The following is a 26,780-nucleotide window of genomic DNA, read 5'->3' on the forward strand; positions in this document are numbered from 1 at the left end:
TCATTTTCAGGGGTGAAAGATGATGTTGTGGTGAGTTGGTTTGAGAGAGATAGAGACCATTTCCCATCTGCCAACTCATCTGCATTCTGCAGCTTGTGAGTCAGATTTTGTGTGGTCTCTTGTTTCTCTCGGTTACTCATACTGTATTCCAAATCTTCAGTTCACTCCTCCAGATTTCCACATTAATTTGCGGTATTATTTTTAAAAGTCCTCATAAAAACCCAGCAGCGTTTTTATGAAAATTGCTTCTACCGTACACATTTTTTAATGTAATTTTCTTTTGAATACAGACAATTTTGCAGAGCTTTGTTTCTTTTTCTTTTCATTTTTTTTGCATTTATATTCCACAACTCCCCCCCTGCCCCCGCCCCCAGGAGCGCAAGGTGGTTTACACAGTTTTTCCCATCTCCATTTTATCCTCACAACAACTTTGTGAGGTAGGTTAGGCTCATAGTGAGTAACTGGCCCAAGGTCATAGGATCATAGAATTGTAACCCTGAGAATAATCATTCTAGTCCAACTCCTTGCAATGCAGGAATATGCAGCTGTCCCATACAGGGATTGAACTTGCAACCTTGGTGTTATCAGCACCACACTCTGGGCATAGGCAACCTTCGGCCCTCCAGATGTTTTGGACTACAATTCCCATCATCCCTGACATCTGGTCCTATTATCTAAGGATTGTGAGAGTTGTAGGCCAAAACATCTAGAGGGCTGAAGGTTGCCTATGCTTGCTCTAACCAAATGGGCTATATTCACCCAATTAAATTAATGGCTGAGTGGGAATTTCAATCCTGACCTCCCAGGTCCTAGTCTGGCATGCTAACCACACTCTTGGGTTTTTTAAAATCAGGCTTTACATTTCAATTTTTACCTGTTTGGGATTTGTCATTAAGTATCTTTGACTTTTTAAATATACTGTATATAAAATGACTCTGCAAACGCTGCTGTGTATCTGTCATATTGTCATTTGATAAGAGGTTATGGTCTGGACCCGGCTCAAGCTGATACCTGCTTTTGTGCCTTCTCTAGAGGATAAGGGTTTTGTTTTTTGTTTTTTGTGTGCCTTAAATGAAAGGTTTGTGTGTTTTCTGTCTTGGCTTTTCCAGGAAACTGCCCACCATTCCCGTGGTTTTGGCTTCCTTCAACCTTCCTCCTCCTCTTCTGTTAAACAGCGCTCAGGGAACAGTTTTGTAACTTTCCCTTCTGTGGGGCTGATTCTTTTGCCACAGATGCATACACAGTTCCTCCTCACGAGTTCTCCACCCCTCCTGTCAAGGGGTCATTTTTACTTCACCACTACTACCTTCCAGGACCTAGTTGAGCTCATACAGCCCTTTCCTGCCCAAGGCATGAATGTTTATGTTGTTTGAGAGATGCTGGCACCTGGGGCACTTCTGAGCATGGGCAGAGTTCCTACTTTAGGGAAACATTTGCTTACTCCCACCTCTAAAGACATGAGGGCGGAGTGTGCATACACTGAGTTCATTATTAGGGAACAAACATTTTTTTAGTAATTAAGTGGCCCTGTGGAGTCTCTCCCACTCTTAAGGCTGTAGCTCAGTGGTAGAGCATCAGCTTTGCAAACTTTTCCTGTTGGGTTCAGGTAGGTAGCCAGGTAGGTAGTGTTGGTCTGTTTTAGTTGGGGGGGGGGAGGTCCAGTAGCACCTTAGAGACCAACTAAGTTTGTTCTGGGTATAAGCTTTTGTGTGCATGCACACTTCTTCAGATACCATGTACACCATGCACCATCCACATACACCATGCACACGAAAGCTTATACCCAGAACAAACTTAGTTGATCTCTAAGGTGCTACTGGACATTTTTTTATTTTTTATGTTGGGGACACACTTTCTAGACATGCTTCATTTCGCGACACAGTAATTCAGTTTGACTACCAAACTGGAGGTTAAACTATCCCCTTTCCAGCCCTGGGGGTAGCGCAGGGAGTGTTCCCACGACACACCTACACACTGCAGCCAACACACTAACGTGCCATGACACACAGTTTGGAAAGCTGTGCCGTAGAGAGCCACTGCCAGTCAATACTTAGGTGGACCAGGTGGTCTGAGTCGGTTGAAGGCCGTTTCCAATTTCCCACTCCCCAAAATCACATCATCTATAAACTGGAGAAATAGCACTGGAAAAGTCCATATACACATACTTTCCCAGTTTTATGTTCTGTTGAGGCATGCATGTAAATCATGCAGGAGGAGGGAAAGAATGGAGCATCCTGGAAGAGGGTGCGCTGTCTGGTTGGCACCCTGAACGTGAGCTCTCAATGCTGCAGCTATTTGTTGCAGATTCCACTTCTGTGCTGTGATTTCTTCTTCTAAATTTACAAAAACTAAGCACAACGCTTAAGTTTGTATGAATACATCAAATATAAAGACAGAGTGAGAGTGACAGTTTGATTACATTTAATGGCATTCATATAAGAAAGGATATTGTTTGATATATTTGACATAACCATTAAGATATTTATTCAAAAAGTTTGCTGATTATCTGTTAAGTGTGAGGTTTTATAGTGGAAAGAGAACAAATTTATTATTGTGGGGGGAGTTATATAGTTCTCATAATAAACAGCTATAACTATATGTCTATAAACAAAGCACTGAAAAAATATAACAATCTTATCATTCCACTAATTTATAAATAAAGTCACTTTTCCCAGTGCACTTAATATCTCATGTGTATTGCTGCTTTCTAAAATGTTATGTAAACTTTGTAAGATGTGCAGCTTCCTGTTGTTGTTTTAAAAATGCTTTTTGATTGTTTTCCAGTTATTTTGCAGTGATTTTTGCAGGCATAATCTTGTGGTGATTGGTAAACTTAGATCAAGTTGTAGATTAAGTTCTTTATAACAATAGCAAGCTCTGATGCCGAATTGTGACAGCTCTGCTTCCAAAATGGAGCAAGGAAGAAATATGAGGAAGGTGTGTGGCATGCTCTGGGGAAATCTCAAGGCTTGCAGAAGTACAATAACATACCTTGAGGGAAACCCCCTCACACACAAAAACAGCCCAATGAGAACTGAGTATTCTCGGTAACCACAAAATGTTTGTCCGAGGGGATGGGGAACAGAGAAAATTGAGTGGTGAGTAAAAGTAGAACAAAGTATCCAGGAAAAGGGCATGGTTGATTAGTTAGAAATATATCTGAACAGAAACAATCCACACAGCAACAGTTTATTGTAACCCCTGCTTTTGTGACATGTAACCCCAACCCCTGTTAAGTGGCAGTACACCTTTCGCAACCACAAATGAAAAGCCTCTGTGCGAAACTTCTTTGCAGCCTGGCATATTGAGAACATGCGAATGAATTTTTTTTTTTAATTGTAATGAAATTTATACACTGCTTGATGGTAAAAAAAAAATCATCATCATCACTGAAACAGTTTACCAAAAAAATAGAACAATAAAATTACCAATTAGCAACAATAATGTAAGACTTCTTAAACATTAAAATAACAATAACCTAAAACAGTATCCAAAAAAGTGTGTATACACATGAAAGCTCATACCTAGAAAGCTTTTACTTAGTTCATCTTTAAGGTGCTACTGGAACATCTTTCAATATATATATTTTTTATCTTTCATCATTGTTATTTACTAAAAACAGATTGAACTTGTTTCTGCTTCCTAAATATGTGGATAGGCTCATCTAAACAAAGGTGTTTTAAGCAGGTGCCAGAAAGAGTACAGTGAAGGCACTTGCCTGATGTCAATAGGCAGGGAGTTCCAAAGTGTATTTTCCCCCCAGTCCATGAACTCAGACACTTATCTGTTAAAAGGGCATTTAGTGGTGCCTACCAGAGTTTTCTTAGATTTCCAAATGTTCTCCCGATTCCCCCAGCTCTGTCCTGGCTTGAAATTCAATGGCAGTGAATAGATTTTAAACTTTAAAAAATGTAGGCATGTCAAAAGCTGTAGCCCCTGTACTGCAGGATTTCTTGGGCAGTATTTCAAAATAAGGGACATCCACCATGTTCTGTGCAGCTCTTGTGATCTGGACGTTCTCTTGAAATATGGCCGCCTTTTGGCTGGGGAGCCTTGAGATGGAGAAAACAGCTAATCCAGGCATAGGCAAACTCCGGCCCTCCAGATGTTTGGGACTACAATTCCCATCATCCCTAGCTAACAAGACCAGTGGTCAGGGATGATGGGAATTGTAGTCCCAAACATCTGGAGGGCCGGAGTTTGCATATGCCTAAGCTAACCCCTTTTGGGCTGCCATTTTGTACCCATGAAGCTGATGAAAACAGTGCATACGTTTTATTTGCTAGGCCCACTTGCTCATCTCTTTGTGTTTCTTTGATCCCTTTGCAGAGCTCCACTCAGGAGATCGGAGAAGAGGTGGAAGATGGCGTGATCTATAGCATTTCGCTCCGGAAAGTCCAGCTCCACCACACAGCCAACAAGGGGCAGCGATGGCTGGGGGTAAGTGAAGGCTTCCAGCCTTTCGTAAGAACAGACAGGGCACTGTGGCCAAAAGTGACTTTTTTATGAGCTTGGAGGTCGCTAGTTGTGATGTCACCTCAGAACCTGTGCAACTTCCTGTCTCTGGTGTGGAGGCAACTAAAGTCGCCAGCCTTACAGGGCTGTTCTGAGTGTTTGACCAGTGGAACAGGACTGTCCTTTGCTAGAGGCATGTAAGCAGAGGCCTTGCCTCTCAGATAATACATGGAAGTTGGACCTGAGATGCACTTACTCCTAGTGATGTTACCCGGTGCAACATTTGGAGGGGTAATGTCTCTCCCCCCACCTTCACAGCTCAATAATAATAATATTATAATAATAAATTTTTATTTATACCCTGCCCTCTCCAGCCAAGAGGGAGGCTAACAACCAATAATAAAAACAAGTTGATTAAAATACAATTTTAAAAGTTTAAAATACAACATTAAAACATTAGGATGCAGCCTCTTCACAGGAGGAGAAAGGAAAAAGAAAGAGGGGGAGGGAATCAAACTGATTCTAAGCCAAAGGCCAGGCGGAACAACTCTGTCTTCCAGGCCCTGCGGAAAGAAATCAGATCCCGCAGGGCCCTGGTCTTATGAGGCAGAGCATTCCACCAGGCCGGAGCCAGTGTTGAGAAGGCCCTGGCTCTGGTTGAAGCTAATCTAACTTCCTTAGGGCCCGGGACCTCTAGGGTGTTGCTATATATGGGCCTTAAAGTCCTCCGTGGGGCATACCAGGAGAGGCGGTCCCATAGGTACAAGGGTCCTAGGCCGTGAAGGGCTTTAAAGATCAAAACCAGCACCTTAAATCTGACCCTGCATTCCACCGGGAGCCAGTGCAGCTCAAAAAGTATAGAATGGCATCCACAACTCCCCTTGAAGCAGCGGCTCATGTAATTCTCTGTCCCTTTCACAGTTTGAGAACGAGTCGGCCTTAAACCTGTACGAGACTTGTAAGGTGCGGACCATCAAAGCCGGGACCCTGGAGAAGCTGGTGCAATACCTCGTCTCTGCATTCAAAGGCAATGATTCCACCTACGTCACCATCTTCCTCTGTACATACCGTGCCTTTGCCACGACCAAGCAAGTCCTGGACCTCCTTCTGAACAGGTAATCTTCTGCCTTCTCTCTCCTTGTGGGGCTCTGTGGGGTAAGACACTGGTTCCTGAGTCCAAGCTGCTGTCGGGAAGAGCAGTCAGTGGTGTAGCATGGTAGTTGCTGTGGACTCCTCCAGATACCTAAAAGATCTCCCCTGCTACAGTGCATAGTGGTTAGAGTGTCAGCCTAGGACCTTGGGGGGGGGCAGAGTCCAAATTCCTATGGAGTCATGAAGCTCACTGGAGTGGCCTTGGGCCAGTCACTCACTCTCAGCCTAACCTCACAGGGTTGTTGTGAGGGTAAAATAGGAAGGTGGTTGTACTATGTACACCACCTTGTGCTTCTTGGAGGAAAAAGTGTGTTATAAATGCAATAATAGTAATACTCAACCAATCACTGCATTCTGCAGACACCATCCTACCAGAAGGCCTGTCCATCAAAATTAGGCCATTAATGGGGTGACACTGAGCCTTTGGAACCCCATTTCATTGCATATCAGACAAGTGCCTTCCCTACTGTCTTTTCGGCACCTGCTGACGATGAAAGCCTTCCAAAATCTTGAACCCCACTGGATTGATTTTATGGATGAGCCCTGGTTTTAAACCATTTTTATATTCACAATTGCTTTTTTGGTAAATCACTTCTGGATGAGGAGGAGCAATTCATTGGTGAAATAAACAGTGATTGATGAAAATGGCAGTTATTGCCTCAAAAAGGTTATTCTCAAAGCCCTGTACGAAATCCACCATGGATGAGGATGAGAATCTTCATTCTTTTTTTATCCAATGCAATGTTGTTTCATTCTCAGTTGCTTTGTGAGACCTCTCATGGGGGGTGATTCATAAATGAAATGAAACAATAATACAATTTCCATCATGCCTGACCATGCTGGTAGTCGGAACTGTTTTGGGGGCAAGTGGGCGTCCAGTAATCCCTGAAACGTATATGTGTGCATCACAAAGCTTTGATTGGCTTTCCCTGGTCCTCTAGATATGGCAAACTGCACCTCCAGGTCAACGGAGACCACCCCAGGCATGCAGTGGACGAGAGGCTGGAGCTGAAAAAGTAAGTGTCTGGCCTGTGAGTGATGGCGCAGGGGGTAGCCAAGGTAGTACTCCCCAGACATCATTCGACCTCAACTCCCATCATTCCCTCACCGTTGAACAAACTAGTAGGGGCTGATGGGAGTTGTAGTCCAACAACAACTGGAGGCTACCATCTTGGATACCTTAGCAGGGATGGAGTGCTGGGCAACTTCCTCAGATTTCTAACCAGCATGGCAATATTTTGTGTGTGTGCGAGAGAGACACAGTAAAAGATTCAGAAGTGGTTTACCCCAGAGCAGGGGTGAGGAACCCTTCTTCAGCCTGGATTCTGGGCATGGAAGTGGGGGTGAGGGATTGGATCCAGCCAAAGGGCCACAGATCCTCAACTTCCCATGCCCCCCCCCGGGGCTGCCAATCTGTCAGTCACCTGATATCACCCCGATGTCAGATGCCCATGTGGACAATCAGCGACCATTGCCTCCTTTGGCTCAGTTGCAGAGTTACCTGCCCCCATACCTGGGGTGTCACATACATAGGGCATGGGACTTAGTCAAAAGGGGAGGAGCAATTAGGCCCATGGGCCGGAGGATCCCCACCCCTCAAGGCTAAAGGTCAACCCCCCCCCTTTTTTGGGTGCAATGCAACCCTCTGAAACGCCCATTGGCCTGGCTTGTGGAGGAAGCCCAACTTCTTATTCTTCCTCCTCCTCCTCAGCACCATCTCGTCCATCCTGGGTGCCTGGCTGGATCAGTACTCCGAAGACTTCCGCAAGCCTCCGGACTACGCCTGCCTGAAGCAGCTGATAATTTATGTGCGGCTCAACATCCCAGGCTCAGACCTGGAGCGGAGAGCCCGCATCCTCTTCACGCAGTTCCAGCAGCAGGAGCGGGCCGAGGTGGAGGCGGAAGGTGAGCAGGGCTTCTCTCTCTCTCTCTTTCTCTCTCTCAGCTTAGCCTACCTCACAGGGTTGTTGTGGAGATAAGATAGCAAGCAGGAGTGGGTGGGGCAGCCTGCCTGAGCTCCATAGGCAAGAAAGGCCAGATTAAGATTAAGCAGCTGCATTCCAGTGCACATACCCCAGGGCCGCTAACTCTGGCAGCAGCTCTGCATGGTCACAGGCAGGCAGAGAGGATTCTCCACCACCACCACGCCAATTCCATTTATCTGGATATCCCAAGGACTAGACTTGGAGCCTTGCAGATGCAAGACTTTTGCCCTACAGCTGAGCGATGGTCCCCTTCCATCATACAGGCCAAACTTCACCAATCTGGTGCCCTCCAGAGATTTTGGACTATAGCTATAGTCCAAAATGACCATTGGTGGTTGGGGTGGGTGGGACATGTGCAGGCAACCCTTGATTTGTGCAGGGGTTGCATTCCAGGACATCATGGAGCACACATAAGCTCGTTACGCCCCCGTTGTGGCTGATCCAAAAACGGCCCGTGCATACATAGTCACATGTTCTTTGAACACATGCAAAATCGGGGGTGCCTATAGTCTCTAGTTTGACTGGCAGCAGCTGCCTCCAGGCCTTCAGCTTTGGAGATGGTGTCAGCCTGACTCCACGAGACCCTTTTAGCTGGAGATGCCAAGGATTGAATTCTGCCTGCGAAGGGTGTTCTCTGCCACTTCCTTTTATAGCCCCTCTGATCTGTGCTTAGATTGGGCTGGGGGTCGGGGAGCGATGGCAGATGCCCTGTCCTCTGCTGGCCTTCCAGCCAGTTGCTCCATGCCTTGACTCTGTCCCCTTGTCTCTCCCAGCTGTGGACCATGCCAGCTGCACCCTGCGGCTAGAAGAGGAGAATGGGCTAGGAGAAGGCAAGCTAGATTTCCTCTCTTTCTCGCCGGAGATGGTGGCCGAACAATTCACACTAATGGATGCCGTGAGTGTCTGATTCAACCCGGGCGTGCTTTCTGTGACAATCCCCCCACCCTCTCTCTTACATAAGATATTAGGTAAAGGTAAAGGGACCCCCTGACCATTAGGTCCAGTCGTGGCCGACTCTGGGGTTGCGGCACTCATCTCGCTTTATTGGCCAAGGGAGCCGGCGTACAGCTTCCGGGTCATGTGGCCAGCATGACTAAGCCGCTTCTGGCGAACCAGAGCAGCACACGGAAACACCATTTACCTTCCTGCTGGAGTGGTACCTATTTATCTACTTGCACTTTGACATGCTTTTGAACTGCTAGGTTGGCAGGAGCAGGGACCAAGCAACGGGAGCTCACCCCATCGCGGGGATTCAAACCCCCGACCTTTTGATCAGCAAGTCCTAGGCTCTGTGGTTTAACCCACAGCGCCACCCGCGTCCCCACATAAGATATTACTCTGAGTTAGATTGTTGCATGGGGCTGGCCTTGAAGACTTTTTTTGGAAACTGCAACTAACGCAGAGTTCAGCAGCCAGATTTCCCACTAGGACTAGATGCAATGAGCCTATGACATGGGTACTGACCTGGCTGCGCTGGCTATCAGTTTCTTCCAGTTTCAATTCAGTTTTGGCTCATAAAGCCTTAGGCAGCTTAGCCATGCCTCTGGGTACCAGTCGCTGGAAACTGCAGGAGGGGAGAATGCTGTTGTGCTCAGGTCACCCTTGTGGACATCTGGCTAGTCGCTGTGTGAAAAAGATGCTGGACAAGATGCATCCAGTAGGATGTTCTAATGTGCTTATGTTCCTCCTCCTCCAAAACCCTTGGAAAGGGCATTAAATTTCCAAATACAGTCATACCTCGGGTTACAGACGCTTCAGGTTGTGCGTTTTCTGGTTGCACATCGTGCCGAACCCGGAAGTACCAGAACGGGTTACTGCCGGGTTTCGGCGCATGCGCAGACCCACTGAATCACGCTTTGTGCTATCACAGAAGTGCTGAATCGCAACCCACACATGCGCAGACGTGGCACTGCAGGTTGCGAACATGCCTCCTGCACGGATCACGTTCGCAACCCGAGCCTCCACTGTAAATGAATGACATCTTGCCTTCTTCAAGCCACCATCCTTGCTTTTCCTGATCCTTGTCTTAATGCCTCTCTGTTGCAGGAGCTTTTCAAAAAGGTGGTTCCCTATCACTGCCTTGGCTGCATCTGGTCCCAGCGGGACAAGAAAGGCAAGGAGCACTTGGCCCCCACCATCCGGGCGACCGTGTCCCAGTTTAACCGTGTCACCAACTGCATCATTTCAACTTGCCTTGGGGACCGGGCCCTGAAGCCACAGCAAAGAGCCAAGGTGGTGGACCACTGGATTCAAGTAGCTCGGGTAGGTTGCTTGGCTGTAGACCCCTCCAAAAAAAATAAATAAATAGTATTGTGGTTTGAGATGGGACTCAATCCAAAGTATGTTTTGGAATGGGGCATTTCAAGAACATGGGTGGTGGTTGTTGTTGTTTTTTGGGGGGCTGTTTCTTTTCAATCAAGTTTCTAGTCCTCACCACAGAAGACTGCCACCAACATGGGTGGCTTTAAAAGAGGATTAGGCTGATTCGTGGAGGAGAAGGGCTACCAACAGCTACTAGCCACAATGGCTATGCTCTGCTTCCACTGCCAAGAGGCAGGATGCCTCTGAACTCCAGTTGCTGGGGATCACAAGCAAGTCCTGCTTTTAGGCTTCTCAACAGGGTACCTAGTTGGCCAGTGTGAGAACAGGATGCTGGACCAGTGGTCTCATCCAGAAGGCTCTTCTTACATTTTTACGTTCTTCGCTACCAACGCTGCTGTTAAGTGGAGCAAAACTCAACATAGGCAACAAGTTTTTAGTTTGTTGCTTACCTGTAACCGGGGAGTTTTAATTTGCATTTCCTTTTGGCTGCAATATTTGGGTCACCTGAATGCAAATCTCTCTCTTTCTCTTTCTCTCTCTCTCCGCCCCCCCCCCCACATATGTATATGCCACAGAACTTAATCCATTCCAGGAAATTAAGATAGCAGTTCAAATGCTGGGCAGAGGATCCAGGAAACAACTGCCTAACCCTTAACCCACAATAAGGTGGTTTTTTTAAAACTCTGCGTGTGTATCTCCTCTTTCTAGCTCCTTCTAATGCCCACTATTTTTCCTTGTGCTCCTCCAGGAATGCCGGATCCTAAAGAATTTCTCTTCCCTCCGGGCCATTCTCTCTGCCCTGCAATGCAACGCTGTTCACAGGTTGAAGAAGACATGGGATGAGGTCTCCCGGTGAGTAGGGTATGAAGGAAGAATTTGGGTGCAGGGGGAGAAAGTGCTTGCAATGCAAATCCCTCTTGGGTGTCAGCACCACCAAGTCTTCCATCTCAGATCTTGCCTCTGCTACACATTCACTGAGCGGTTGCAGGCAAGGCAACTGTTTTTTCAAACTCATACCTGCAGCAAAGGGATAATAGCATCAGCTTGCTGCACAGTGTGATGGCTGTTGTAAGGATTTCTGAAATGCATGCATATCGAAGTGCTTCCTGTGAAGCATCTTGAAGCAAATCCACAATATGGTGGTGTCTATAAAAAACAGTTACATAGGAAATGTAGGAAGCTGTCTGATACTGAGTTGGAACATAGATCCATCTAGTTCAGTGTTGTCTACACTGACTGGCAGCAGCTCTCTGGCATGTCGCATTAGGGTTCTTTCCCAGCCCTATCTGGAGATGTCACTGGGGGTTGAACCTGGGACTTTCTGCATGCAGAACAGGTGCTCTGTAACTGAGCTCTGGCCCTTCCTGTAATTGACTAGAGCAATCATGGACTTGTGAAATTGTGGAGTTGGAAGGGATCCCAAGGGTCATCTATACCAACCCGCTGCAATGCAGTATTGTGTTATGTAAAAGTGATTTAAAATATTACGTGTATAAAATACAGTTAAAGCAATGGCATATGTAAAAATGTTTTCGAAACCAATATAGATACCAAGTGGGATAGAAATCTCCAGTTTAGAAGACTTGTTGAAAGCAGAAGTACCTTGTTTTAGTGATACCCTTGTTCCCTCTTGACAGAGAAAGCTTCCGCACTTTCCATGAGCTGTCAGAAATCTTCTCAGACGAGAACAACCATTCCTTGAGTCGGGAGCTTCTCATTAAGGTAAGATGCCTGCTTTTAAAATACATTGGTACCTCTGGTTACAGACGCTTCAGGTTACAGACTCCACTAACCCAGAAATAGTACCTCAGGTTAAGAACTTTACCTCAGGATGAGAACAGAAATCGTGTGGCGGCAGCGGAAGGCCCCATTAGCTAAAGTGGTGCCTCAGGTTAAGCACAGTTTCAGGTTAAGAACAGACCTCCAGAACGAATTAAGGTCTTAACCCAAGGTACCACTGTACCTGCTAATAATAAAAAGTAAAGAAATCTGCAAGACACATGTGCTTGATCGGTTTGGTCCCACTGATGCCTGAAAGCTTTCTTTCATTTGTCCTGGGCAGGAATATTGTGAAGTGACTGATTGATGAGATCTGTTACCTGTTTTGGGGTGAAGTTTGGGGTGAAAATTTTATTGGGTGACAGGCATTGATTTGGAATATGCTTTTCTTTGCTGGGGGTGGGCAAGAAATGATGTCTACAGCTTCACCCTAAAATCCTCCTATGTGCAGCACTGATTGGTCAGTGTCTGTGCTGTTGGCATTTGGCTGTTTGCTTTATACATCTGTTGTCATGGAAGTTGCAAAGTGAGACTCCCACCCTCTTTCCATTACTCCTGTCCTCACCTTTGGAGATGTTTTAGTCTGGCAACCACTCGTCAGGGGTTTTTCCTCCACTAATTAATGGATTAAATACAAAGCAGCTGGATTCTGCAAAGACACAGCAAAGTTGTCTCTTAGAGGATCTGAAAGGGTTTTTCTAAAGAGGTAAGCCGAAAATCACCACATTTATCCTCCGTGAAAGTGGAGTGGTTGTGTCATTTCTCCTCTCTCTCTGGCCAGCTTGGAGATAGGTCACAAGCAATGGCGTAACTAGCCGCTCGGGTGTCCAGGGTGGCACACACACCCTGCACCTGGGGGGCGGGGCGAGCCAGGGCAGGGCGCACTGCACAAAGACTGTCCGCTGCCTCCCCCTCAGCTGTAGGGCAGCTGGGGAGAGGCGGTGGGCAGACGCGAGCCCCACACTACCGTTTCAGGCAGCACAGAGCCTGCAGGCGCCCAAGCCACCACGTCACTCCCAGGAGAGATGCATGGCTTGAGCACGCTGCAGGCCCCCACAGTGTGGCGCCCAGTGCCAGCCGCATTTAGTTGCGTTTGTTGACTGAACCAAAAGGTTTCGTGAGCCCAATTTTTATTTATTTATTTTAAAAACTCATATTTTTGCCATTTTGTCACACACACACACCCAGTGATGACACCCAGGGCAGCCCACACCCACCGTACCCCCCCCCTCCTTCCGTGCCACTGGTCACAAGGTAGATGAGGATTTCTTGGGAGAAATCCCTGGGTTGTTTGAAGTAGATTAGCAAAGTTATCAGATAAAAAGACAGTTGTATAAAAAGATTAGCAAAGATATCTGAGTGTCTCAGACAAGGACCTGGGAGACCAGGCTTCAAATTCTCCCCACTCAGTCACGAAGCAACCTGAGTGTGACCTTGGGCAAGCCTCAAGGAATAACTCTCAGTAAATAATGGGTGGCTTTTAACTCCCCGGCATAATGCTCAGCAAAACAGTTATCTTTAAAACTCACAATAACTTGGTGCGAACAAATCAGGATGAAGGCTTAAGAAACAGGATGTCTGGAAGTGACCTGAGAACCAGAAACCTTTTGTTGATCTACTGTAAACCCAGAGAGAGATCTTCCCATCCCCTTCTTCTGCTAGGGAATGGGTCGTGCCTCCTCTAATGCTGTTCCAGCAAACCGGGCAGAGACAGCTATTTTTAAGTTCTTCACTGCTTGGCTTGGGCACCTCCTGGGCTCAGCTGCTACGGAGTCCCCTTGTGAGGATGATGAGGGTGAGAGATAAGTACCAGGGAGGAGAAAACCATAGAATCGTAAAGTTGGGAGGGACCACGAGGGTCATCTAGTCCAACCCCCGGCAATGCAGGAATCTTTTGTGCAATGTGCAGCTCATACCCATGATCCTGAGATTAAGAGTTATCATCTGGTTCTCTACTGATTGAGTCATCCCAGAGGGAGACTGCAATCAAAGCTTTCCCAGAATTACTGCTCATCCACCTAAGCGATGGGCGGGGTTTGCGACCCGGAGACTGGGTGACACCCCACCTTGTAGTCAGTTTTTAAATGCTCTCCTGCTTCCATGATTCCATTATTCCTGCAGTTGATCCAGGCTTTTCTTGCACAGAGTTGCTGTAGAGCGTAGATCATAATCTGGCCTCTACTGATCATTTGCTCTGATTTAATGGTGGTGTGCTTACACGAAAGTGAGCATTAATCTGCTTGCACTGTGCGACTACGCATCTTAGAATCATAGAATTTTAGAGCTTAAAGGGTCATCTAGTCCTACCCCCTTTAATCAGTCGTCCACATTTTTCAAAGCGTTTCCCCATCACTTCCCTAACTGCAGAAAGCCTGATTCTTCAAGCTTGCAAACACTTTAATCTACTTTAAATGTGCATGAACAATACAATTGCGCATATAAAAACTGTTGCATAGGAAATATAGGAGGCTGCCTGATACTGGTTGTGAGTCAGACCGTTGATTTATCAAGCTCAGTATTTCCTACGCTGACTGTCAGCAGCTCCCCAGGGGTTAAAGCAGGAAACCTTTCTACCAGGGCTGTCCAACTTTTCATACTGGGTGGGTGGCAATACTATTTTGACATGGGGGCACCCAGGCCAAAATTTGATGCCCCGAGCCCTTGTGCTGCCTTCTCCAAACCAGCACCTTGCTTACCCGGCTTTGGGAAGGCAGTGCAAGGAGTTCTTTTTGGGGGGGAGTGTTAAATGTTGCCAAGGGCTTCCAGAAAAGGTTTTGAGGTCCACCTGTGGCCCTTGGCTGTGCATTGGGCCGCACTAGCCCTACCTGGAGATACCATTGGGGATTGAACCTAATGCACCCACAGCGTGTGCTGTAGCACTGAGGTATGGCCCTTCCCCTAAAAATGAACTAAGTTTCTAGTCCTTGTGGTCCTGAATAAGAGGTTGAAATAAATAAGAAGCTGTCTTCTACTGAGTCAGATCCTCATTATACAGAGCCATCTTGCTCACTATTGTCTACACTGACTGGCAGCAGTTCTCCAGGGTTTCAGGCAGGGGGGGCATGGTCTTTTCCAGGGCTACCTGGAGATGCCACCAGGGACTGAACTTTGGTCCTCCTGCCACTCTGGTTTATTGATGATTACTGCAGTCATCTCGAAAGAAAGCTGTACACCCAGACTCTCATATTAATGTTTCCCTGTCTCTCTTTCCTTGGCAATGCAGGAGGGGACCTCCAAGTTCGCCACCCTAGAGATTAACCCAAAGAGGGCTCAGAAACGGCAGCAGCAGCAGCGGGAAATGGTGAGTCAAATATGGTGTTTTATAGGACACTGCTTTCTACCAGAGAGGTTGTGTGGTGTAGTGGTTAGAATGCCAGACTAGGACTTGGGAGGTCAGGATTCAGATCCTCACTGGAATCTCACTGTGTAGCCTCAGGCCAGCCTAAGCCACCTCACAGGGTTGTTGTGTGGGTAGAACAGGGAAGAGAACTATGTATGCCACCTTGAGCTCCTTGGAGGAAAGATGGGATATAAATGCAGTAAAGAAATACCAAGCCAGATTCATTAGTCTGGGCTATTTGGAGATATCAGCAGACTTTCAGATTCTTGGTTAGAGAAATAGGTTTTTCATTTCACCTTTTCGCTTAATCCTTTTAAGCCAGGGGTTAGGAACCTCTGTGGCCCTCCTGGACTCAAACTCCCATCAGCCCTTGCTGCTAGCCCTGGCCAATAATCAGGGGTGATGGGAGTTGTAGTCCAGCAATGTCTGGAGGGCTAGAGGCCTGCTGATCTAAGTTGCAGCATTCCTTTCTGCTAGCAAAAGATGGAAGGCTGCCCCTATAATGAGAGTAGAGGGAATACCTCTTCCTAAATCAAGCCCGGGGGACCTTGGTGCACTCCATATTTTGTGGAACCTTTGGTCCTGATGTATGGTGGTGGAAATCCTGTTTATTACAGGCGGGGAAGCTTTGGCCCTCCAGATGTGGCTGAACTACATTTCCCATCAGCCCCTACAAGCAGGGCCAATGACCCAGAAACATAGGGAGTTGAAGTCCAGAGGGGGCAAAGCTTCCTTATCTCTCATTTTTTAACCAACTCCCATGTTGGGCCTCTCTGGACACGGTGGCTCTCTCAATGATCTTAACCCCTCGGCTCCTGTTACAGGGCGTGATGCAAGGCACCATCCCTTACCTGGGCACCTTCCTCACTGACTTAGTGATGCTGGACACAGCCATGAAGGACTATGTGGATGTAAGTATCACCAAGCCTTCCTGCCCCCCCCCCCCCCCGCTCCCTCTTTCAAGCAAACTAATCTTTCCTTTGCCACATTCCCTGTTGCGCTCATTTTTTTCCTGTAAAGAAATGGCACACCACTGCATAATGTTTCCATGATGGAACCTTATAAGGTCTCCCCAAGACTCTCACATGAGCAGATCTTTTTACCTGTAGTCACACTGCCCCCTGGTGGACATTTGTTGCTTCCTACAGCTTTTAAAGGGGGACGCAGGTGGCGCTGTGGGTTAAAGCCTCAGCGCCTAGGGCTTGCCGATCGAAAGGTCGGCGGTTCGAATCCCTGCGGCGGGGTGCGCTCCCGCTGCTCGGTCCCAGCGCCTGCCAACCTAGCAGTTCGAAAGCACCTCCGGGTGCAAGTAGATAAATAGGGACCGCTTACCAGCGGGAAGGTAAACGGCGTTTCCGTGTGCGGCTCTGGCTCTGGCTCTGGCTCTGGCTCTGGCCAGAGCAGCGATGTCACGCTGGCCACGTGACCCGGAAGTGTCTCCGGACAGCGCTGGCCCCTGGCCTCTTAAGTGAGATGGGCGCACAACCCCAGAGTCTGTCAAGACTGGCCCGTACGGGCAGGGGTACCTTTACCTTTACCTTTTACAGCTTTTAAAGGGGTGCCTAAATGCATTTTTTTGTTATTGGGAAACCATTTCAACTGCAAGCCTAAACAGCATTGCCAAAACGAGAACGGTCCCTGCTCATGAAGGGCGTACAGTTGAAAATCTGAAATGCAAGTGCCGTTGAGAAATGAGTCTTGTGGTTTTTTCCCTCATTTCTGACCATTACACAATTCTGCCTGGGCCTGATGGGACTCCAGCAACATTTGGAGGGCCATAGGTTCCTCACCCCTGTTAAACATAGTACAGCAAAGGCTTGAGGCTCATTGGTAGGGCATCTGCTTTGCATGCAAAAGGTTCTGGGTTCAAATCCCGGGCATCTCCAGGTTCATTTCATAATCCTTTTTTACGAATCATATCATGCTTAGAACGCACTCCACTCTCCCTTCTAAAAAGCAACACTCCAATGATGGTTGCAGAAAAGTACAGTTTTCTGATTAGGTCCTTGAATCTGTTGTTTCTGCTGCAAATTGACCTATTCTTAAAGCTTTCTCACATTTTGGATACTCAGAAATTGAACCGGTGGGCAGCTGGGGACGGGGGTGGGGCAGTCGCTGGGTTTTAACGACCTGCTTTTCTTTTCGTTCAGGCTGGCCTGATCAACTTTGAGAAAAGGAGGAAGGTGAGAACTGTTGTTGTTTTTAACCATCTTTATAATGAATAGCAAACATTTTATAGGTGGCTTTAAATTCTCAATAAAGTGCAGCAGCCGTAAACAAGAGAATAAAACCAGCATACCAAACTGAGGCTTCCAAGCACTGAGCGTACAATGGCCATAGAATTTCTCTATAGCTCAATGGGGTTGGGGAACCAGAAATTGGAGGTGGGGGGGGGGATGGAATGGAGTATACTGGGAGGAGGGCATGGCTGGCTGGGGGATGGAATGGAGTATGATGGGAAAGTGGCTGGCAGGCACCCTAAACAACAGCACTCTGCCCTGTTTCATTAATACTTTTTATACGCTTTGTGACTTATCAGTCAGGGCTGATAGGAGTTGTAGTCCAGAAACTCTGGAAGGCTGTAGGTCAGGGAAGGGTGCCGTAGGAACCCTTACAATGATATTTCTGGGCTAGCAAGGAAGTGTATGGAGAGCCAAGCTTAACTCTGCTTTCCTCCACCCCCACTCTCCACCTGCAGGAGTTTGAAGTCATCGCCCAGATCAAACTGCTTCAGTCAGCCTGCAACAACTACAACTTCACACAGGAAGATCGCTTTGTGGTCTGGTTCCATAGCATCGAGCGGCTCAGTGAGGCAGAGAGGTGAGCCCTCTCCTTCCCCCCTCATCTCAAATATTAAATCACGTGGCCCAGTCCAAGCAAGTACCTTTGCTGAACACTAAAGATCACAGGTGGGGAGAGGGCTCTTGTGCTTACGTCCTGCTTGCAGGCTTCCCATTGGGGCATCTGATTGGCCACTGTGAGAATGGGATGTTGGACTAGATAGGCCATTGGCCCTGATCCAGCAGGACTCTTGTGCCCTACCTCCACTGTCAGAGGTAATACCAGTTACCGCAAATCACAAGTGGGGAGAGTGGCCGTTGTGCTCAGTTCCTGTACTGTGACTTCACATTGAGGCCACTGTTTGGCCTGATCCAGCACCAGTCTCTTCTTACATCCTGCTTAGTTGGGGTGCTTTCGATAGGAGGCTCCATTTACAGCTTCATCGCTGTTCCTCTTGAGGACCAGAAACTCGTCCTTTTTTAAAAAAAGGATTACGTATCAGGTAGGGTAGGGGTGAGGGACGCGGATGGCACTGTGGATTAAACCACAGAGCCTAGGACTTAGAAGGTCGGCGGTTCGAATCCCCGCGATGGGCTGAGCTCCCGTTGCTCTGTCCCTGCTCCTGCCAACCTAGCAGTTCGAAAGCATGTCAAAGTGCGAGTAGACAAATAGGTACCACTCCGGCGGGAAGGTAAACGGTGTCTCCGTGCGCTGCTCTGGTTCGTCAGAAGCGGCTTAGTCCTGCTGGCCACATGACCCGGAAGCTGTACACCGGCTACCTTGGCCAATAAATCAAGATGAGCGCCGCAACCCCAGAGTCGGTCATGACTGGACCTAATGGTCAGGGGTCCCTCTACCTTTAGGGTAGGGGTGAGGAACCTTTTCCAGTCAAGTGTTGTGTATGATCATTATCAACCTCCCAGGGATAGCAGGTCAGTGGTGGGCAAGGCCAGAGGTGAAAGTGAGTGGAGCAACAGGTACCACTCTCACCTTTTACACTGTAGGCTATGCCCACTTCTCCATGTAGGCAGTTAAGAGGCATTGCCCCCTTTCCAAGAGCAGGGCTGGTGAAAGGGTGTGGCCTGTGAATGGGAGGGCAGAGCCCAGGAAGAGTCTGGAGGGCCGGACAGAGAAGCCTGGGAGGCCACTCTGGAACCCCTGAGCCTGAAGTCTCCCCCATCCTGCAGGAGGGTGAAGAGAACAGCTCTTGAGGCAAGAGACTGAGTCGATGCAAACACCAACCAGTGTCCTTTCTTCCCCATTCCTTCCAGCTACGGCCTCTCCTGTGAGATTGAGCCCCTGTCGGAGTCAGCCAGTAACACCCTGAAGGCGAAGAAAAACACCGGGATCATCAAGCGCTGGAGCGAGTGAGTCCTTGTGGATCGATCCCAAAGTGCAGTGTTGCTCCAGGGGCATCTCTGAGCCCTCATTTTAAGAGCCAGCTTAAAACAAGTTGGGGCTAGAGAACAGCTTTGAGAGACACCCTGGCTGCAGAAATTGTTTATTATTTATGTATTTACAGTGGATGCTCGGGTTGCGAACGTGATTCGTGCGGGAAGCACATTCGCAACCCTCAGTGTTTGCAACCCGCAGCGGCACATCTGTGCAAGCGCGGGTCACGATTTGGCGCTTCTGCAATTTAGCACTTCTGCGCAGGCGCCGAAACCTGGAAGCAACCTGTTGCAGTACTTCCGGGTTCGGCGCAGCGCTTAACCCGAAATCGCATAACCCGAAGCATCTGTAACCCGAGGTATGACTGTATTTAGAACACTCGTACCCTGCTCTTCAGCCGACATGGCTCCCGGAGCGGCTTATAATACAATGAAAACAAGACAGTGCCTGCCCACAGGTTTACAATCTTTTTTTTTTAAAAAAAAAAAACCCACAACAACTCTCCACAATACATAAGGAAAAAGGGACAAGGAAGGAAGAGGAAAATAAAAATCTAAACTCAGGCATAGACATTCCAATAATGACCATCTGGCACTGTTCAGGGGCAGGAGGTGCCCAGTGGACAGGAAGAAGCTGCCTTTATACTGAGGCTAGCAGAAGTCTCTCTCTCTCTCTCTCTCTCTCTCTCTCTCTCTCTCTCTCTCTCTCTTTTGCTGCATGAGGCACAAGCCAAGAATGCACCTTGGCCCCTTCCAGAAGCCAACTAGACTGGAGTTGAATTTTTCCTCCAACTTTGGGAATGGGCTAGCTTAGAGGGGTTACTTGTAACAGTGGGTTGTCAGGCATTGTTGGACTACAACGCCCATCATCCCCAGCCAGCTTGGTCATGGATGATGGGAGTTGCAGTCCAACCACATCTGGGAACCCAAGGCTAGTTAATGCAGTTTTAATTAACATCCTACTGGCTTGAGTATCCTTGTTTTATTTTAAGCCCAAGGCCAGTACGGATTGAACCTGGGACCTTCTGAAGGGGGAATATAAACCTTGGTCTCCCGGGTCCTTGTCCAACACTCCGACCACTACATCACCATGGCTCTAGCCAATATTATCTACACTGACTGGCAGCAGTCTCTGCCAAGCCTATCTGGAGATGCTGGTGATTGAGCATGCAATTTTCTGCTTGCAATGTTCTGCATGCTAAAGCTCTTCCTTTAAAAACAATGTAAGATCCTAGTCCTCATGGTTCTGAACTGAAGCCTCATTTTAATAGACTACTGGCCTGGCTTAGAATGTTCCTATCTTGCACAATACTGTCTACACTGATGGGCAGCAGCTCTCCAGGGATTGAGGCAGGGAGCGTAGATGTCACTGGGGAATGAACCTGGGGCCTTCTGCCTACCCTTGAGTCACCTGGGCCCCTTCCCGAAAGGTGCTTATTTGCTTCCCTTGTTTTTCCCAGCCGGCAGGCCCCCAGCACTGAATCTTCCTGTGCCAGTGGCAGCTCTCACTCCAAGTCCTTTGACCAGCTGAAGTGCGGCCCCTACCTGTGCAGTGGGGACATGGCTGACTCTGTCAGTGTCACATCGGCCGGTTCCAGCAGCTCCGACGTGGAGGAGATCAACATCAGCTTCATCCCCGACTCTCCCGAGGGTCAAGAGAAGAAGGTACAAGACAGAGTCCCACTAGGCCCCGCTTGCGCCCAGGGGGGCAGGTGGCAGGTGCGTCCCATTGTCGGGGGAGAGGCCTGCTTTCCCTTTGGGGGCAGGGGGCAGGTTTGGAACGGGCAGGCCTGGAAATCCTTCTGTCCCAAGGCAAACGCCTGTAGGGAGCAGGCTTCAGAGGCTGTTGGCGGTGGGTGGGGCGGGTGGGCAGAGCTGATATGAGCCCCTCCCCCTCCTGCGCTCGAGGTGGGAGGGGCCTGTGTCTTGCGAGGCGCCGCATGTTTCTGAAATGTAATTTATCCCGCCCCATTAGTGTTACCTTCCCGCCCTGGACGCCCAGACGTTCAACTCCGCTTCTGGCCAGGAGGGGGTGCCCCTGAGCACTGCCTGTAGTAGAAAGGTGATTTTTCTCAATAAGGAATACCTGGGGAGGCAGAAAAGGAAACACCCGCTGTGCTGCAGGAGGCTTAAATAAAGCCCTTTAATTCTCTCCCCTCCCCTCTTTGTCTCCTCCCTCCGCAGTTCTGGGAATCCACCTCGCTTTCCTCCCTGGACACCTCGGGAATCGGCTCGAGTTCGAGCAGCGCCTCCTCCTCCTCTGTCTCTTCTACGCCAGTGACGGCCTCTCGCACCCACAAGCGCTCTGTCTCAGGCATCTCCAGCTACTCCTCTCTCTCCTTGCCCCTCTATAACCAGCAAATTGACGACTGTTGCATCATCCGGGTCAGCTTGGCCGTGGAGAATGGAAACATGTATAAGAGCATTCTGGTGAGGGTCTTTTGATGAGGAGGGGTCTTTGTTTTTCTGTGAGGTGGGTAGTTGGGTGCAGTTAGAAATCCAGAGGGTTTTTTTGGGAAGCCTTTTGGGTGCAAATGTAAAGATAGCCTAGGATATCCGTTCACCAAATGTTCTGTGCTAGTCCATAGGAAGCTGCTTTAAACCAAGTCAGACCATCGGCTCATCTGCCTTTGTACTTCCTACACTGACTGGCAGAGGCTCTCCAGGATTTCAGGCAGGGAGTCCTATCTCAGCCCTACCAGGGGATGCCAGGGATTGAACTGGGACCTTCTGCATGCAAAGCAGATCCTCTGCTCACTGAACTCTAGATGCTCCTGATGAACGTAGGAAGCTGCCTTATACCGAGTCAGACCATGTGCCCATTTAGCTCAGTACTGTCAACACTAACAGGCAGTAGCTGTCTAGAGTTTCAAGGAAGGTTACCTCCAAGCCCTTCTTGGAGGTGCCATGGGCAAGTGAACCCTGGGGCCTTCTGCATTCAAGAGTAGGTGCTTGCCTAAATGTGGGTTTATGTTTTTACATTAATATTTTCCAGGTAACCAGCCAGGACAAGACCCCGGTTGTGATCCGTAAAGCCATGGCCAAACACAATCTGGATGGGGACCGGCCGGAGGACTATGAGCTCATTCAGATCATCTCAGAAGAGAGAGGTGAGGTGCCGTGGTTACTTAGCCACAATTACGGCTATGTTTTCCTTCCACTGTCAGAGGCAGTGGGCCTCTGAATGCCAGTTGCTGGGAATCGCAAGTCAGGAGAAGTGCTGCTGCAGTTAAGAATCCTGCTCATAGCTTCCAATTTGGGTTGGCCATGCTGACCATTGGCCATGCTGGCTGGGACTGGTGGGAGTTGGAGCTGTTCCCCTCTCCGTAAAGGTAAAGGGACCCCCGACCATTAGGTTCAGTTGTGGCTGACTCTGGGGTTGTGGCCCTCATCTCGCTTTTTTGGCTGAGGGAGCCGGCGTTCAGCTTCCGGGTCATGAGGCCAGCATGACTAAGCCGCTTCTGGCGAACCAGAGCAGCGCATGGAAACGCCATTTACCTTCCCATTGGAGCGCTATCTATTTATCTACTTGCACTTCGATGTGCTTTCGAACTGCTAGGTTGGCAGGAGCAGGGACCGAGCAACGGGAACTCACCCCGTTGCAGGGATTCAAACCGCCGACCTTTTGATCAGCAAGTCCTGGCTCTGTGGTTTAACCCATAGCACCACCCGTGTCCCCTCTCTGTAGCATCTCCTTAAAAGCCCAGTCCTTGAACCTGACTCCTTCTCTCCTGCCCCCCCCCCTTGTCCCCCTAGAACTGAAAATCCCGGACAACGCCAATGTCTTCTACGCCATGAACTCTGCTGCCAACTACGACTTTGTGCTCAAGAAGAGAGGCTTCTCCAAGGCCGTCAAGATCAAGCATGGATCGAGCTCCACGCTGCCACGGATGAAGCAGAAAGGCCTCAAAATTGCCAAAGGCATCTTCTAACCCCTGGGGCAGAGGGTCGCCTGCCCCACCCATGGGCTTTGCCCCCTCACCAACTCAGTGCTGTTCCATTCTTGGCTACCAGTCTGTCTTAAACGCCATGGGGTTGGGGGCAGGTGTGTGAGAGATGATTTGATTGATCTCCCCAGCCCGGCAGCCTTGACCCTTTTCTCCATCTTGCCAAGGAGGTGCCCCAGCCGAAACCCTGGAAATTGGAAGCGGGATCCCTTAGCAGCAACGCCGCTCCTGCACGTTGCTCTTCGCGCTTTCTCTCTCTCTGCATTGGCAGCAGCTGGCCCTTGCCTTTAAATCAGGTCTGCATCTCGTCTTTTTTAAAAACAACAACGAGGAGGAGGACATTTTTATTTTCCATTTAAAAAAACAAAACACCTTTCCATGGTGCAAGCCAAGCTTATGTGGCTGCCTGAAGCCGTAGCCTGCCTTAGGTGTCTACACCGATCAGCGTGGTGCTGCTAAGGGGGTCTTGCTTTCTCTGTTCTCTGCTAAGATGCACCCGAGCAGAGGCTGGGGACTGGGAGTTCAGGAGATTGGGGTGAGCCCATGTGTGGGGCAATGACTGTCTTCATCTTCCATGCTCCTGGATACAGTTCCTTCTTGGTTGTCTTGGTCAAGCGAACTCACTGCCTGGAATTGGTCCAGAAATGCACTTTTTTGTCCTCAGCAGGAGTCTGAAACTTTCCCCCACCGCTGCCTGTCCACATGGAGGGCCCTGTGGATTCCTCGTGTGGATTTAAGGCCACCAGCGAAGGTGGATCCTGTGCCAGAATAGGGTCAACCCACTCAAGACTTTTTTGAACTTTTCCAAACTCCTTCCCCCTCCCCTTTCTATTAAGAGCCTCCACCAAAGATCAAAAATGGCAAGCGTGTTTCTATGACAAAACGCCTCCGCTGGCCAACAGAGGCAGGAGTTGAAGGAAGTTGGTTTCTGTACAAAACACACTGTAAATAAGGACCTTGGGTGGAGAGAAGGATGAGGTGGGAGGAGGGCTAAGTGATTTGCTCTAAAGGTTTGCAAGGAAACTGCCCCCTCCCTCTTGGGAAGTGCCACTCCAGTTTTTTTCTTGTGTGTGTTTTAATGGACTAAGAACCTTTGACAGTGAAGTAGGGTCTGTGGACTATTGTCTGATGTGATCAGATTTTTTTTTTTTGTAAAGAGAATCTCAAAATGAATTTACTAATGTTCCACCCCACCCCACTCCCAATATTTATTGCTTGTGTAAATAGACTGGTTGGATTTGTACATTTTACTAACACTGTTTAAATATCCGTTAGCGTGGTCAGTTTTATGTTTTTGAATTCTGTGAGACCTTTTGAGTGTATGAATGGGGGAATATGCTACATACTCCTTTGTTGAAACTTACAGGACATTTCAGACAGGGTTTCTTGGGTGGAGTCAAAAGTGCATTAGCACAAGGAGGGTGAACCTTTGCCTTCCCCACCCCCCAAAGTTGCTGGACTCTTAACTCACATCGTTCCTGACCACTGCCTATTTTATCTGCAGGTGTCCCTCAACCCACCTCTGCCCCTTCCCCCACATGGCAAGGGAAAATGGCTTCCGATTTTATCTTTACCACTAAAATATTGCCACGAGCTTTTCACTAAACACTACAAAGAGGCCATGCAGATCCTCTCCATGCTCCAAAATTCTGCTGGCTCCTTTGCGCTCTGTGTGAGCTTGCGTCTGTCTGTGTCACTGTGGTTATAGGACTGGAGGGAGCAAACAGACCCACAGCACACTCATAATCATAAAAGCGATTAAGTTAGAGTCCTCAACACCTCAGGACTTCCATTGGAGCAGCCTTGGTGATACACTTGGTACAAGCGACTAACGGGAAAGTTGTTTGTTTTAAAAAGAACCACAATGAGCACAGCTAGAAACATGGGAGTGGATGAGGTGTAAGTAATTGAGAATCTGCAAGATCTTTCTCTGTGCAGGCTTTGCAATTTCTGGTTCTAGAGCTGGCCTATCTAAGGTGGTGCCATTCATCTGAAGGTTGGGAGCCAAGCATCAGCTAAAGGGCACCTTTTTGGCTTAGCCTTATGAGGGCTTCTCTTAACCTAATCCTCAGAAGTCATCTGCTTTCTTGCTCAGGGTCTCATAGAAAAGAGGGCTGTTAATTCTCCAGTTGCCAGACCTGTTTTTATAAGCCCAGGGTTTTTGAGATTCTTTTAAAACACCCCCCCCCCACCCTACACCAAAACAGCATTATCTGAAAGGCAATCGGCTTTGCTCTGCCTATGAAGGGAGCAGATAGTCTCCTTGAGGGCAGCAGTGGGCTGTCTTATCTTTATCCCACATTTTCTGTCCAATCTGCTTCTGGTGTTGATCCTGTAAATAAGGTTTTACTTCTTCTTGTTTAGACAAACGCTGGAAGATACTCCCCCATCCGTTTTGTAGAACAGCGGCTTCCTTGCGTTTTCGCTCTTGGTGGCTTTAAGCAACAGAGTAGCTTCCTTTTTTGTCTCCATCCCCTTTTGCTGCCGGCTGGGAGGATGGGGATCTGTGGCCTTTGTTGCCAGCCATTGTCAAGGACTCTCTCTGTGGATCAGCCAGTGCAGAACTTTTTGCTAGACCTGCACCAGGTTTCCTGGATATGTTCACCCACAAAATCCATGTGCACACACAAAAAGGTCTCAGGCCTGGAGTTGTGACACTGCTTCCCTGCTAGGCTTCCACTAAATCCTTTTTATACATGTACCTTTTCCAGAAACTTCCTCCCCACACCCAGTTCTTCCTCACTGCACAAACACTTCTTCCTGAAGCTTTTTTCCTTAACAGCTGCTGCTTCTCCCTACTTTTCATTGGAGTGTGACAACAGAGTCCACAGCTGCTAGGGTGTGTGTGTGTGTGTGTGTGTGTGTGTGTACGTGAGTGTGTGGTCCATGTTGGTGACTGTACATGAGGTATATTTTGTACCAATTTCCTTGAAGTAGCACACTACCTGGTGTGATTGTATACAGCAATGCAATTAGCCTTTTTCAATAAAAATGCTGATTTTGAGGCAAAGGACCAAGTTGTTCCCAGCTTCTTTGTGCCGTGAGCAAACAATTATTACCCCACCCCCCCCGAAAGGATGCTATTGAACTGGAAAAGCAGGAGAGGCTTTAAGAACTGGGATTTGGGTGCTTCCCTGCCACGTACGTAAGTTCATTCACTGATGCTCATGTGAGTTTTCCGCAACGTCCGCTACAAAATGCTGTCCTGCATCCCCCTGCACTTAACATGGGAACAGGAAAACAACCAGGATGGTGTTCAGATGAGGGTGGCATGAACCACGCTGAGCCCACAATAAATTCTTACCTGGAAGCACCACTTCATTTAATGGAGTGGGGAGAGGCATGCTAGTTTTTTAAAAACTGCATGGGGTAGAAAGGTGTTATTTTCCTCCCCTCTGGTAACATTCTTAATTCAGAAGGGGTCATCCAATAAAACTGATTAGCAGGAGAACAAGAAAAGGAACTGCTACTTTCTCTTGCATTGCATAGAAATTGAAACTTTTGGGCTATACATATATTTTTAAAATTTCAACTGTCCTGAAGTTAAAACAACAATAAGAAATATGAAATAAAGAAAACAAATAATTTTTCATAGTTTCCTACTGGAATGTTATTGTAGGGTTATAAA

At 48.2% G+C, this 26,780-nt stretch overlaps 1 protein-coding gene across 5 annotated transcripts in view; it reads left to right on the forward strand.

Moving 5' to 3' along the window:
• Positions 1 to 26,165, forward strand: part of RALGDS (ral guanine nucleotide dissociation stimulator) — a 91,296-nt gene extending 65,131 nt beyond the window's left edge. For 4 of the 5 annotated variants that reach the window (XM_079961271.1, XM_079961268.1, XM_079961270.1 and 1 more), the window contains exons 2-19: positions 4,330 to 4,440; positions 5,377 to 5,570; positions 6,549 to 6,623; positions 7,319 to 7,512; positions 8,366 to 8,487; positions 9,639 to 9,854; positions 10,663 to 10,766; positions 11,552 to 11,636; positions 14,917 to 14,994; positions 15,858 to 15,944; positions 17,184 to 17,216; positions 17,732 to 17,853; positions 19,086 to 19,181; positions 20,666 to 20,870; positions 21,181 to 21,267; positions 21,390 to 21,635; positions 22,201 to 22,315; positions 22,962 to 26,165. In XM_079961271.1, coding sequence (XP_079817397.1) covers positions 4,330 to 4,440; positions 5,377 to 5,570; positions 6,549 to 6,623; positions 7,319 to 7,512; positions 8,366 to 8,487; positions 9,639 to 9,854; positions 10,663 to 10,766; positions 11,552 to 11,636; positions 14,917 to 14,994; positions 15,858 to 15,944; positions 17,184 to 17,216; positions 17,732 to 17,853; positions 19,086 to 19,181; positions 20,666 to 20,870; positions 21,181 to 21,267; positions 21,390 to 21,635; positions 22,201 to 22,315; positions 22,962 to 23,137 — 2,346 coding nt within the window. In that variant the 3' untranslated portion in view covers positions 23,138 to 26,165. The remainder of the gene's footprint in view (positions 1 to 4,329; positions 4,441 to 5,376; positions 5,571 to 6,548; positions 6,624 to 7,318; positions 7,513 to 8,365; positions 8,488 to 9,638; positions 9,855 to 10,662; positions 10,767 to 11,551; positions 11,637 to 14,916; positions 14,995 to 15,857; positions 15,945 to 17,183; positions 17,217 to 17,731; positions 17,854 to 19,085; positions 19,182 to 20,665; positions 20,871 to 21,180; positions 21,268 to 21,389; positions 21,636 to 22,200; positions 22,316 to 22,961) is intronic. The other variant, XM_079961269.1, reaches the window with a different exon arrangement.
• Positions 26,166 to 26,780: the final 615 nt, after the last annotated feature.

Source organism: Podarcis cretensis, assembly GCF_951804945.1.
Source record: "Podarcis cretensis genome assembly, chromosome: Z".
Lineage (NCBI taxonomy): Eukaryota > Metazoa > Chordata > Lepidosauria > Squamata > Lacertidae > Podarcis > Podarcis cretensis.